Source organism: Notamacropus eugenii, chromosome 1 (genome assembly GCF_028372415.1).
Source record: "Notamacropus eugenii isolate mMacEug1 chromosome 1, mMacEug1.pri_v2, whole genome shotgun sequence".
Taxonomy (NCBI): Eukaryota; Metazoa; Chordata; class Mammalia; order Diprotodontia; family Macropodidae; genus Notamacropus; species Notamacropus eugenii.
This window is the reverse complement of record NC_092872.1, coordinates 461,273,366-461,288,185: the sequence shown is the minus strand read 5'-3', so window position 1 is coordinate 461,288,185 and position 14,820 is coordinate 461,273,366. Positions and strand designations below refer to the sequence as shown.

At 36.0% G+C, this 14,820-nt stretch overlaps 1 protein-coding gene across 1 annotated transcript in view; it reads left to right on the top strand.

Moving 5' to 3' along the window:
* The window catches only part of VPS35 (VPS35 retromer complex component), a 39,549-nt gene extending 24,837 nt beyond the window's left edge, over positions 1 to 14,712 (top strand). The window contains exons 11-17 of the mRNA XM_072632121.1: positions 3,781 to 3,988; positions 4,332 to 4,487; positions 7,671 to 7,793; positions 9,670 to 9,849; positions 10,694 to 10,933; positions 11,659 to 11,802; positions 13,702 to 14,712. Of these exons, the coding sequence (XP_072488222.1) occupies positions 3,781 to 3,988; positions 4,332 to 4,487; positions 7,671 to 7,793; positions 9,670 to 9,849; positions 10,694 to 10,933; positions 11,659 to 11,802; positions 13,702 to 13,881 (1,231 nt within the window). The 3' untranslated portion in view covers positions 13,882 to 14,712. The remainder of the gene's footprint in view (positions 1 to 3,780; positions 3,989 to 4,331; positions 4,488 to 7,670; positions 7,794 to 9,669; positions 9,850 to 10,693; positions 10,934 to 11,658; positions 11,803 to 13,701) is intronic.
* The last annotated feature ends 108 nt before the right edge of the window (positions 14,713 to 14,820 follow it).

Below are 14,820 nucleotides of genomic sequence, written 5' to 3'. Positions count from 1 at the left end.
TAGGGCTAATTCTGAAATGACTCCATAACCAGTCATTTGCTTTTTGTGAAACTACTTTATGCTTGCTATGCCTAGTACCTTCTCTTCTTGGAGAAAGCATCCATGATGTATAAGCCTGAGACCTCTTCTATTTTTTCATTCTCAATTTTATTTTCCAGTATAATTTTCACTTCTCCATTAGGTCCAACTTTGCATTAAAGTAAGTGAATATTGATATCTTGGAAAATCTTACTGAGTCCTTCATCCTCTGGAACAGATGTTGGGACATAAAATTGTTCCTGCAGGTTTTCTGTTATGTTCATTATCAAGATGAAATGACCATTTGTTCTGTGAAATGCTATTTCTATGAACTTGCATAGCCCTCCCTCACTCAAATCAAAGTCAGTTGCAAGTCATGTCATCATCTTGATGTCATGGTCCTCTTCAAGAATGAAGGAAAACACAACAACAGCAACTTGAGCAGATGGTGAAATTAATTCCTCCAGCTGCTTTAGTTTCTTCTTTAGGGAGTACTGGGGAGCCATCCTCCTATGTAGCTTCCGTTTCCTTATTCTGGTTTCATTTATTCAAGAACATCAATTTTGATATGATTCCATTCTTCTAATAGTATCAGTAAATTAACACCAGACCTTTGCTATGTGCCAGGCACTGTGCTAGACACTGAGGAGGCACAGATGAAAAGGAGAAAGTCTCTGTCCTCAGTAAGTCCCATTCTGATGGAACTATAATATATATGCCTACATAGATTTATAAAAAAATATATACAGAATATGTATATAATATAACCTTGTGGGGTGTGGTGAGAGAAGGCACTGGCATTTACAAAAACCAAGAAAGAAAATAGTGCTCAAGTTGAGTCTTGAGGAAAAGCAAGGATCTTTAGAACAGAGATAAGAGAGGGGGGGGCCTTCCAGGCACAGGGGACTGACAGTGTGAAAGCATGGAGACAGGTGATGAGTGCTGTGTGTGAGGAGCAACAAGAAGGCTAGCAACTGGGCCATAGAGTACATGGAGGGGAGGGAGTAATGTATAATTAAACTCTAATGGTAGATCAGGCCAGGCTGTGAAGAAATTTAAATGTTAAAAAAGTCAAGTTAATAAGCATTTATTAAGCACTTAATCAACTTAAGCACTATTGGGTCAGGCAGTTTGTTAAAGCTGGGAATACAAATGCATACAGAAAGAAAGTCAGTCCCTGGAATATGAGCAGGGGGTAGCTGAGAGTGTAAAGAAGGGCCCATGATGAGAGAGAAGTGTAGAGAGTCAGGAACAGAGCTTGAAAAGCAGTGCCATGGCTGGCCTAAGTGCTTCCCTAAAATGAGGTTCCAGCAAGAAATGGACAATCCAAAGAAACTTCATGTCTTCCAAGGTGAGAAGTCCACTGAAGCATGGTGAGGCATCTTCCAGGGTGAAAAGGAACTCTTAGTAGTGAAAATCTTTTCCTGAGTCCATAAGCAGCATTCTTCTCTAGTATAAGGGATAATGCTCCCTGAAGCTGCTTCCATTTAGTGCGTCTCTCTCTTTATGTCTGGATGCATTGTGTCCCAGCCTCAGGTGACAGGGTCATTTGGGGTGGGAGAAGGGAAACCTCTGTGTTTACTCCCTGCCCTGTACAAGGGTGCCCCCAGTGCCCCTGATCTGATCTCTGGTGAAGCACAAAGACATTATCTTTGACTCTAGAGATAATAGGAAACTGAGGAGTTTTGTGTTGGGGGTGGGGAGGGGAAATAAGTTAGTCAGATCTGTGCTTTAGAAAATTCACTTGGGCAGTTGTTTGGAGGATGAATTTGAGTGAGGAGACACAAGATAGGGAGAACAGTTGCCTGTTGTAATGGTTCATGGAAAGGCGGATGAGGCCTAAATTAGTATGGTGATTATGATTGGAGAAGAGATGTTGTACTGGTAGAAACATCAAATTTTGCAACTTGCTTTTATGGTTATATGGGGTGAGGGTGAACACCTGAGGATAACACTGATGATGTGAGCCTGAGTGGTGGAGGACAGCGGTAACCTTCACAGAAATGGGAAATTTAGTTTGGATGTAAAGATGACAGGACTCTGTTTGGTTCTTTTGGCCTGTGGGACATCCAGTTTGAAAGGTCTACTAGGAAATTTTGGTAGTGAAGTTTGGGGTTTCACAGGAGAGACCAGAACTAGACATAAGAGGTCTTTGAGTCATTTGCAGAGAGAAATCCATGGGAACTGATGGGTTTACGATGAGAGAATGTAGAAAAAAAGAAAAAGATCTAGGACAGGGCCTTGGTAGGATTCTCCCATAATTAGAAGATGGGCTATGATTGATGATCCAGCAGAGGATGCTGAGGAAGAGTTTGTTGACAGATAGAAGTAAAAGAGCAGTGTTGTAATAACCCATAGAGGAGTAGAGGTGCTCAACAATGCTGCAGAGAGGTCAGGAATGAGGAGCAAGAAAAGCTATTATATTTAGCAATTAAGAAATCATTAATGTAGAAAGAAACATACTTTTTTTTTTTTTTAACATGGCCACTCTGGATTTGTTTTACTTGACTATGCTTATTCGTTATAAGGTTTTTTCCTCCTCACTTTTTTGGGGGGGAGGTATTGAGGCAGAAGGATAGAAGAAGTTTTGCAGTAGTGATGCCAATAAGAGTGCTACTGAAATGTTTTTAAAAAATACACAGAAGAGAAAAGCAGTTCAGAAGGAAGCACAGAAAAGTAGGACAGCCTTGAAAGTCATATATGTAATATTTTATATAATTTTTTCTAAAGCAAGCAATATGAAATACAGATTCATGGTATCATTTAGTCCTCATTTTATGTTCTACTGTGTATATGGAAATTATTTTGGGTGTTTAAATTTAGAATATTAAAGAATGAATTTTTAGAAACTTTGAATAGAGGTTTCAGTGTATTAATGAGGTCAGCAGCCAGATTGCAGTGAATTTAGAGATGGTGAGAAGAAAGGAGGTACCAGCAGCAAGTATAGACTGCTTTTTCAAGGAGTTAGAGAAAGGGAGAACTATATGGGAAAATAGCTTTTCAACATAAGATGTCATGTATGTATGTCATGTTTGAATAAGGATCTTACATTTAGAGGTACCAAGAGTTAAATTAATGTTTTAGGCAATTGAAATATGATGATATTTACTATTCTCTAGCCTCTTGTCCACTACATTGCCACTCTCACTGTGGAACCAGAAAGGGGCTACTAAGGTCTGAGGGCTATTTTATTTCATGGTTTTACCATGGCCAAAAAATTTATTACTCAATGGCCAAGATACCTCATGATATTTAATCTCTCTCTACTTAGCAAGGTTGGTCTTTAGGTCACAAATACGGTTTGTTGGGATCTTCTTTGAAGCCTTTTCTTTTTGATAGAACCTGCCAAAACTTGTCTTCCATTGGCATAGCCTTTGAGAATCCAGGATCAACTCCATGTCACAATGGGATATTGAAATTGCAGAGTTTCATAGTTACTCTACATTATGGATTCAATAGGATTTTGTGTACTAGTCTGGGAACTATTCTTTGGGAAAATGATTTCCATGTTCTCAGTAAAATTTTAATTAGCTTTTGGAGCATCAGATTACATTCATTTGTTTTCTGCTACTTATAATGCGCATCTCTGCTGCTTATGTTTAGAAGAATGTCTTCATTTCTTTGCAAGAAAGGAGTTTTGTTGAACCATTAGTATTCCTAGATTAAACTTTTCACATTGCATGGGAGGAGGTGGGAAGAGGAGCCCTCTTTTTGGTATGTAGGAAGATAATTTATTAACATATTAACTAATTTATATTGTAGTATTGCTACCAGCAGTGCAGTTTCAAAGGAGCTTACAAGGCTGTTGAAGATACCTGTTGACACCTATAACAACATTTTAACAGTTTTGAAGTTAAAACATTTTCATCCCCTCTTTGAGTATTTTGACTACGAGTCCAGAAAGAGTATGAGTTGTTATGTGCTTAGTAATGTCCTGGATTATAACACCGAAATTGTCTCACAAGACCAGGTAAGAAACGATGCCAAGATATGTGTGTGTGTGTGTGTGTGTGTGTGTGTGTGTGTGTACATATGTACATGTGCATGAGTATGTACATGTCTTTTGTATATACATATGTATGAGTATGCACATGTTGTCTTTCAAAAACTTTTAAATTGACTCATAAAGAACGAATTAACTGATAACCTTTCTTAGGACAGCATTTTAAAAAATGTAGTTAATTACTGAAGGACTCATGTGTGGTTATTTTAAGCCTTTAAACAAGAGACTGTGGATGAAGTGTTGTCTTTAGTATCATTTTTGATGGTAGGCTAATGTGGCCAATATATTTGCCCTTTTCTGTATCTGATAGGTGGATGCGATCATGAATCTAGTATCAACATTGATTCAAGACCAACCAGATCAACCTGTGGAAGACCCAGACCCTGAAGACTTTGCTGATGAGCAGAGCCTTGTGGGAAGATTCATTCATCTTCTGCGGTCGGATGACCCCGATCAGCAGTTCTTGGTATGGTTTAATACTTGCATTACCGTGGCTTACGTAGTGAAGTGAAGTGTGGCGCATCATTAAGCTGTCCTAATGCAGTTTGTAGTTTTGGTTGGGGAGTTCTGAGAGAGCTTCAGATTGCTAGCCAGCATTTATGTAGTACTTTAAGGTTTGCACTCCTTTGATCCCCCTCACAATAGCCCTGGGGGGGGCTATTATTCTCTAGTGACTCCATCTGTGTAGCAACTTCTGTTTCTCAATTGAGTTAGAAATGTTTGAAATTTCTTCCTACTACCACTGAGAAATAAATCCACTCACTTTTGACAATATGTAATATATATATGTAAAATATATAATCTATTTTCTGCTGTCATCTGATTATTCCTTGTTTTTTTTTTCATTTTGAACTCTGGTATTAAGAGTTTGGTTGTAATTTTGGAAAAATATTCAGATGCACATTTCCTGGCCAAATTTGTATGTGCTTTTTCACTAGAGGCAACATATTCATTTCAGTTATATTTGCACTTGGAAAGTAGTGCAAAGAATGCTGACTTTGTATTTGGTTGTATTTATACCTATTTCTAAAACTACTGATTATATGTTGTGTTTGCTATAATAAAAATAAGAGACAAAAAGGGCTTAAAACACCACCCATATCACTTCCCCATTCACCTCATGCACAGAATAAGATGCATTGGAATAAATCACTTGGTTCATTTTTTTGAAGTGCTGGTGTTTGAAATTGGTGTGCTCCTTTAGAAAAGGGTTACATTGGGTGGTACTTAATTTTTTTAGTTTTGGCTAAAGAGTACATCTAACTACCATATAGATTTCTTATAGTTAGTTTGGCTGCATGAGATTAGACATTAGACTTCTTATTTTAAAGCATGCCTTTGCTGAGTGTGATCCCTGATTTTTAATTTAGGTTGCAGTTAGCACTTAACATTAAACATGAAGAAATTGTGGATTCTACATAATTTGATTTAATTTTGGAACCAGAGGATATGAATTTAGTTTCTGACTTTGCTCTCTTACTTTGTGATCTTGGACAAGTCACCTTCCAGGATGTAGTTTTTTTTTCAGGAGTAAGGACTAGGTTAGGGGTGTCCTGAACCCCTTTGCAATCTGGTGAAGCCTCGGGACACTTTCTCAGAGTAACATTTTTAAGTATGTAAAATAAAATACCTAGTATTACAAAGAGAGCTAGTTATATTGATATAAAGATATAGCTTCCCTCACTCTCCCCATCTACTTCATGGATCTACTTGGATAGATCTCAGCTTAAAAAACCTTGGACTAGATGATCTTTTTATAAGTCCCTTCCATCTCAGTGGTCTATAAGGACCTCCTAAGTAAATAGAAAACTGAATTCTTATTTAATGCTGATGTTTGAGCTGAGGGGGACAGAAAAATACTAGCACTAGGTATAGTGTTCCTTACTTGAGATAAGAACTATAAATGTTGATCGACCAGTTAATCAGATAATTTAACACTGGCCTCAAGTGAAAAGTTTTGTTGTTGTTGTTGAGTTGTTTCAGTTGTGTCCAACTCTTCATGCCCCCATTTGGGATTTTCTTGGCAAGGTTACTGGAGTGGTTTGCCATTTCCTTCTTCAGCTCATTTTACAGATGTGGAAACTGAGGCCAACAGAATTAACTGACTAACCCACAGTCACACAGCTAGTGTCTGGGGCCAGATTTGAATTCATGAAAGATGAGTCTTTCTGACTCTAGGGCCAGCATTCTGTCTCCAGGGCCATCTAGTTAACTAGTTAAAAGTGTATGTCTTTATCTATTGTATAAGAGTTTACTACATATATTCTCCTGTGCAGAAACTGAGAGGTAGCATTGCATTGTAGATAGACTGCTCTGTTGCAGGCTGGAAGTCCTGGGTTTGAATACTGCCTCTGCTACCAGTGTGGTGCTGAATAAATCACTTAACCTCCCAAACTGCCACTGTTCTCATCTATGAAATGGAGACAGTATCTATAGAACTTGTTTTGTTAGAGTGTTGTGAGAGCAAATGAACATATATGTAAAGAGCTTTTGTAAACATTAAATATCTGTGTAAATGTTAGCTATTACTAGTTAAAGTTAGCATTTATTTGCAGAAACCACATGGTATATAGTAAGGGAAAAGATGACTGGCCTTCAAGTCAGATGGTCTCTGCCACTTAATGATTTGTTGTATAATTCACTTACTTTAAACTTTTGTTTTTTCATCTGTACAATGAGAAAATAAATCCTTAATTCTGCCTTTCTTTGAATCTCCTGAAAAACAGAAAAGCATTTTAGGAGCATTCAGCCCATTTGCATTGTTAGTTCTTAATTTGAACAAGAGAATAAGTGTCTTCTACCTTTCTTTCCATTTGGAAACTAATATTGACATTTATTTTTTTCCTTTCAGCATTCTGCCTTAAAGCATTTTATAGATTTCTAATGGATTCTTTTAGTTTCCTTACTGTGCCTTTAAGTGTAGACAGTTTTACCTTCATATTGCTATTAGATCTTTTTCCAAAGAATGGTACTTTTCCTTGGTTTTAAATAGGTCATGATATTTTAATTTAATTTAGAGGATAAAGGTAGCCCAAGATAGATATGCCACCTAAATATAAAGTACAGCTGCTGCAGCTATTGCATGGGAATTAACACTCTTGTATAGTTGTACTTCATATTTTAAAATGAAAATTCTGATGATAACCAGTGTTGAAATAAGTGAATACGACTTCAAAGATTTGTTAGTTCCCAGTCATGTTTATGAAGAAAGACTTATTATTAATAACCTTAACTGCCCTTGGCAGTGCCAATTAATGTATGAGAGCCTACCTTTTGGAACTTGATCACTAATGGTAATCCTTTCAATTATGTGATAAAATGTACATTTAAGGAAGACTTTCTTAAAGGCCCAGGAATTAGAGATAGTAAGTACATTATTTCTTATAGGTGACCCTCAAGGTTCATATTTTATTGTCCTATTATGATTTCTCATATATACCCATTTTTCAGTGCTATGAAATGGTTTTTGTTTTGTATTTACTGTGAACTGAATGAGTCAAAAAATTCTATATCTGTCTGTGTAATGAAATTAGGTATCTCAAAATACGTGCCTAATTGTAGAAAGGATTAGGTTTTCTCAACAGTTTTTAGTAATGTAAACATCTTTCTAAGATTCTGTGTTTTAATCCTTTCTTTTCTTTCATTATAGATTTTAAACACAGCACGGAAACATTTTGGAGCTGGTGGGAACCAACGTATTCGCTTTACACTCCCTCCCTTGGTATTTGCTGCATATCAGCTGGCTTTCCGTTACAAAGAAAATTCCAGAGTGGTAGGTTTACTCTTGAGTGTGTAATTTTGTTTCCTCTTTCCCTACTTCTTATGGTTTTTGAGATTATGTCAGTTGGTTGATTATTATCAGTGAATCAAGTCAACACATGTTAAAACTTTAAAAGCAGCATAATTTCTGATTATCTTATGAGAGCTTTTTATTTTGGTTAAACATCACTTAAAAGAAATTGATAACTTATGTACACTATGACATAATGAGGTGATCTTTTAATGAGGATTCAGTCTCTTTTTAATTGAATATTCCAAAGTGATGCAGAAATTTTTTGTAGAAGTTGTTTGCATGTTGCAGTTACTATGACATATCAAGTTACTTATAACATGAAAGAAACTATTATTCTTTAGCACAGGATAATTACTTTTCTTCTAAGTGCAAATAATTGAATCCTCATTGTAATATGGATTCTAGAGTTATAAGTAAGGCAAAGTGACTTTGTCTTTGACCATAGCATCAAGATTGAAAAGGTACAAAAATTTTAATGATGTTTTTAAAGAGTTGTATGATTTTAAATCCTGTGCATTTTGAAGGTACATTAGTACATTTAGTAGTGTGGAGACAATGAACTTAACATATAGTTATCAATAATAATTAATTAACCTAGGAAGATGCTTCCTCCCTGTCCATCCCTTTGGTAGATGTTCACCAAGTGAATTTCCCAATTAGCCCCTTCCCTGTTTCCCTCTGGGGAACTCCGTACTTTGCAACAGTAATACAATGTCCTGGGGTCTTTGTTGTCCTGTGAAAGAGTGTCCTAGGCTCTCCTCTCCTACTCAATTTAATTTATCTTCTTGCATTATTTTCATATCATGAAGGCTACAGTTGATTTTCTTCTTTGTCCCAAGAGCCAGAGTTGCTAGTTTTTATTCTGGTGAGTTCGCTGAGCATGTTACATGAATGAAACAAAATAATAAATGGTGTTCTTTTGGAGAAAATATGCTTTATGTCATTTTATGTCCTAAAATTGGATAATCAAGCTTATATTTAAGGAAAAAAAGAAATTTATGTTTGTAACAGAGAAAAAAGCGTTCAGTTTTTAAATTGTGGTCATATCATCTTGCGTAAGACTTATTGACTGTTGATGGAAGTGTTTGGTTGCCTAAGGAGGCGTCAACTGGCCTAGGATAGAAATAGAACAAGTCAAAACTCCCCTGCCAGTCAGTGTAGGACTGTGCTTTGAGGCATCCGTGTACTTCCAGCCTGAGCAAGATAGGGAGACCAGTCTTGTTTAAAATAAAAAACAAACAAAAAACAACAAGCCCCCAAGCCCCTTATTTTAAGAATTTTGTTTTTATTGATATCTTTTGTTTGTATATCACTGTTAAGCCGTCCCTGATAACCAAGTTTTTTTTAAAAGGGGGGAGGATGAGCAAAACCAGGCAGCACAGCTCCCTCTGGTGTTCCATGCCCATATTTCCCACCATCTGAAAAGATAGAAGGCAGATGCATCCTCATCTTCTCCAGGGCTAAGCTTTTTTTTTTTTTTTAATAATTACATGGCATTCTTTTTCCATTTACATGGCTGTTATTTTTTTCTTTTTGTTTACTTCGTACCAGTTTATATAAATGTCCCTTGCATCTTTGAATTCTTTATAATTGTTGATTCTTATAGGGCAGTAACATTGACATTAACTTTCATGTACACTATTTGTTTAGTCAGTCCTCACTTGAAAATATGCTGATTGATAATCAATTTTTAGCTTACTTAAGATTACAAAATTTTGGGGTTTTTGGTTTATTTTTGTGTAGTGTTTTGTACTTTATAATGTCCTTTAGGTATAAAATTAGTGAAGGTGATGAAATGAATTTATGACCATTCTGTATATTCAGAGTATGGGTTTTATATGTTTTGTTTTCTTAGGATGATAAATGGGAGAAGAAGTGCCAGAAGATTTTTTCATTTGCACATCAGACTATCAGTGCTTTAATTAAAGCAGAATTGGCAGAGCTGCCTCTTCGACTTTTCCTTCAAGGAGCACTAGCTGCTGGAGAAATTGGTTTTGAAAACCATGAAACAGTGGCATATGAATTTATGTCCCAGGTAACATGACTTTTAGGTGATTTTGTAAGCATTATTTAGCTTTCCATGATTCAGTTTTGCTTATCAGTAGTTATAATATGAACATGTCTAATTTTTTTGCTACTTAATAGAACCAGTCCTCTCCCACCTTAATGGGACTGGGTTTAAGGAGAGTCTATATGAAAGTCACCCTATTAGAGCTGGGCTTAGGTCCCATAGAACATGAAGCTGAGGTTATAGTTCCTTCCATCCCTGCTTTAGGCAGTTACCCTTATTGTGTTCCTTGACCACAAATTGAATCCTTAGCCAAGGTCATGTTTTCTTATGTTCCAAATCACAGTCTATGTTTTTTGAAGATGTGTTACAAAAGGAGTAGAGTATGACTGATTGGGTACAAGTTTCATTATTACTTGGAAAATAGCATGCATGTCCTAGTAATAGTTGATCACTCGTGCCATCTTGGGTAGAGAGAAACCTGTTGTTGCACCCCAAGGATGCCTGGGCTTTGTCATCTACCCTTCCAGTGTCCCCCAAGGACCACCAGGTCTTCCATCGGACCTGCAGCAGGGCCCTCCTATGTGTGGTGTCTCCCCTAATTAAAGGCAAGCTCCTCAAGAGCACAGATTCTCTTGCTTTTCTCTTTTTGTATCTACATAGTACATAGCACATAGTAAGTCCTTAAATGTTTTTCTCTTCTCTTCTGTGCTATGTCTAGAAAAAAAAGCAAAACAAAAAGAGATATAACTTCTTCTATTAATTGGTAAGAGATTCCAGATAACTTGTAAAAATGCATAGAAAAGTTATTGGAAATAAATGATGCTTATGAAAATGGTTAACAACACACAGTGTATATTATCTCCACAAGGCATTTTCGCTGTATGAAGATGAAATTAGTGATTCTAAAGCCCAGCTAGCTGCCATCACCTTGATCATTGGGACATTTGAGAGGATGAAATGCTTCAGTGAAGAAAACCATGAGCCCTTAAGGACTCAGTGCGCCTTGGCAGCTTCCAAACTGCTCAAGAAGCCAGACCAGGGCCGGGCCGTGAGCACATGTGCCCATCTTTTCTGGTCTGGCAGAAACACAGATAAGAATGGAGAAGAGGTGAGTCACTGGGGTTAGAGGAGTAGGGAGATGGGAAAGGGGAGTTTGATCTGGGCCACATCCTTTAGGCTTTTCTGAAGCAGGTGATTAGACACATGAATTTTGGGTAAAAACCTCTGAAAGCTTGTAGAGCGGGCAGAAGACATTGATGTGCTTTGTGTTAGAAATCTGTGGGGTTGGAACAGATGTATTGAGTGAGCTTCAGTGACATTTCTTACATTCCCATTCTCAGCTTAAAGAATTTCTTAGTAGAGCAAGACTGTGTCATCTGCCTGATACTTTACTGTTACAGTGTTTCTTCAAAAATAGTTATAAAGTATATACCTAACTTTAAAAAAAAATTTTTTTTTTTAACATAACCTTTATTTCTGAAAGTACTGGCCCAGTGAGTCATCCCCATGTAATAAACAATAAAAAGAAAGTATGGGAAAAGACAGTTTAGCAAAATTAACAGAACTCTCAACCAAGTCTAACGTTTCACACCTTCTAAGAAAGGGAAGTGCATTTTGTCATCCCTTTGGGACCAAGTTTGTTGAACAGACTTTTAAAAAAAAGCATAAGCTTTTTTCCACAGTAATGCATAGTTCTCTAAAAGAGCCATTTAAACTTGTTAGACTTCTTTGAAACATTGAGAGAATTTCTACCATTTGAAAAATGTCCTCAAATGAAAAATAGTAATTATTTCATGACCAACCTGTCTTTCCTCTTCCCCTCTTCCTTTTCAGCTTCATGGAGGCAAGAGAGTAATGGAATGCTTAAAGAAGGCTCTGAAGATAGCAAACCAGTGCATGGATCCCTCACTGCAAGTTCAGCTTTTTATAGAAATTCTGAACAGATATATCTATTTTTATGAAAAAGAAAATGATGCGGTAAGTGAAGAACATTAATGATGCTAATCTTATTGGAATAAGAGCAGCTCTTGAGTTTTTGCCTTATTCTTGAACGTTAGGGCTGCCTTTTCCTTCAGATTTGCAGATCAAGTACAAGGGAAAGGAAATGCTTGATGACTCTTAAACTCTCTTCCCTTTATTTTTCCATTTTACAGTTTATTGCGGATAAGATAGCTGATGGAACAATTTATAAAGGAGTCTCAGTGCTCCTTACGCTATGTGGTCTATAGTTGTTGACTGTTTAAACTCAGGGTTAAAGAATACAAAAAGAGTTAAGAGCATTTAAAATAATTGCTATTTAAATCAGGAATAAGTTGTTGTCATTTGAGATATTTTTTCAGTGCTATTACCACAACGTCTACAAATTAATCTTTGATTCATATTCACAGTACTGTCTTCAGAAAATCGAACTGATTGTAAATGAAAAATATTTTTACATAGATGTATGTTTGCATACGTATTGTTTCTCTATTACATATTTAGAAACTAATAACTTTTCTTTAAGCCTCACCTACAGAGATAGTGTGAGAGTGTGGAAAAATCAGCCTCCTCTCCTCGTCCCTCCCCCCATCCCTGATCCTTCCAACCATGTGCTTTTAGCAGTGGAGTTTTGAAGAGGAGAGTATGTGACTAATGGTAGAAACTGTCTACCCTTTGCTTCACCCAGTTTCTCCTCTCTTAGGTAACTGTATATGACCTCTGTACCTGAGTCTCAGGACAAATGACCTTGAATTCTATTTATATTACTACTTTTTCTGAAATTGAATTTATCCGTCTGATTTATTTGTAGTCTTGTGTTGATTGTTATTATTTTTGTGTCTGTTATTTCCATTATATTACACATTTTTATTCTAATAGGCTTTCTTAGAAGTTTCTGTTTCTGAAAAATTCTGATGTTTAAGCAGAGTATTACTTTTTGTGTATGTTAAATTGCATAAACCATTGTAATTTAGACTTAATTACACACAAAAAAATCACTTCACTGAACAATAGCATTCATCATCTCTAGCTCTATACCTAGTATCTCATTCTTGATGTAATTTTTGTATGGGACTTTTTCCAGCTAAGAAACAATGTGTGTTATAGTATAAAAAAAAAAAAAAAGCTTCTTTTTTTGGCATTTTTAATTGATATTTAAAAAGTCTTCATTATGTGAGTACTTTCTTCTTTACATATAAGGATTAAAGTTGCTAGTTAATGATCTTCTACTTTGAAGTTACTATTTTGTGCATTTGTATGTGCCTTAATTTTTAATGTATTTGGGCAAATGAAGAGTCCTAGAAATTAAAATTTGTTGGACCTTTGCCAGTAGCTTGCTAAATGAAGATTTCTTTCTTTCTTTGATGGAAGATTGTACATGAGAAAATTCTGGTACTGCTCAGAGGTATTACATAAAATAACCACCAAATCACTTGTCAGTGCTAAATATTCTCTGTCTTCATTGTTATCATCATCATCCTCATGTGTAAATTATTGGGAATATTTCTCAGTTCATTATCTAATAAAATCAAACTTCCTTTTTTTTCGGTATTATTTTACTACTGCCATTTTTTGCCTTAGGATCTGTAGCCAAATTGGAGCCTGCATTAACTAGACTTAATTGTAAATGTGAACCTAAGATTAATCTTAGTAGCATATTAGTGAGAGTATTGTTGCAAGATTTCTTGGATGATAGCAATTGACTCCTGGTTGAGTAGGAACTATATTCTTAATAATGCTTTCCTTTTAATTGTGAGTTTATATTTTCTTAATTTAGATTGGTTCCCAATTTTCAGTTACTATGTAATAAGAGCAACATATACTATTGAAATAATATTATATAATTCTTTTTTTCTTCAATTGGTTATAGTTTTTTTATATATATATATTTCATTGTAGGTGACAATTCAAGTTTTGAATCAACTTATCCAGAAGATAAGAGAAGACCTTCCAAATCTTGAGTCCAGTGAAGAAACAGAACAGATTAACAAACATTTTCATAATACTCTGGAGCATTTGCGCTTGAGGAGGGAATCACCAGAGTCTGAGGGGCCAATTTATGAAGGTCTTGTTCTTTAAAGAGAAGAAACACAGACACACTGTACTTCTTTCCATTCACATACAGTATGTTTTTTATTATGCTAGATTATCCTCCCCTCCCCCTCCCACTCCCTCTCCCCCTCCCCATAGATTGTGCCTTTCAGAAATGCCAAGTTAGGTTATCTTTCTCTTATCTGTGATATATTTTATTCAGCACCTGCAGACACTCACCTTCAGGACCTTAACAAATTAATTCACTTCACAGGTATTCAAGTTGGGTCATCAGATGTCTGTCTGATCACCAGAAGTAGCATGATTGAATTTTTTTTTTTTAATTCCTCTGATCTTCAAGTCTCTTCTTTCGGCTACTAATCTTTTCTTTCTGTTTCTCTTCACTGTTCGTTGTTGCTTCTGTAATTTTATTCAGTCCTAGGGAGTACTAACCAGGAAGTGGCTAGCGCTGTCTTTGTATTCTATAGTCCATCTTGATTTTTACAAGAGATTTGATTTGGGGGTGGGAGGGATGTTGTATGTTGAATTCAGCTTGAGCTTTTCTTTAAATGCAAGGCAAGGCTATGTGTAATATTTCCCCTAAACTAGAGTATATTAATGCATGTTTGAGAGTTTAAAAGCACCATGGTTAAAACCAGAAGTTTATATTTTGCATTTTTGGACATCCACTAGGGGCCTATACTCGTCACTGGGCATATTTATCAAGGAAATTTTGTTCTAAATCGTATAAAAATAGAGAAATTGTGATCTATATAGTTTGTGTATAACCTTCATTACTGTAAATTTAGGGGAAACTGCATTACACAAGTATCATGATTTTGCACCAGTGAAACAATAAAATTGCTATAACAATTTAAAGCGTTTGTCCTTTTTTTTCCTTTTGTATTTTATTGCTTGAAGAAAAACTATTAGCATCTCTGATAGAGTTGAGAAAGTGGCTTAATGGTACCTGTGTAACTTTTCTAG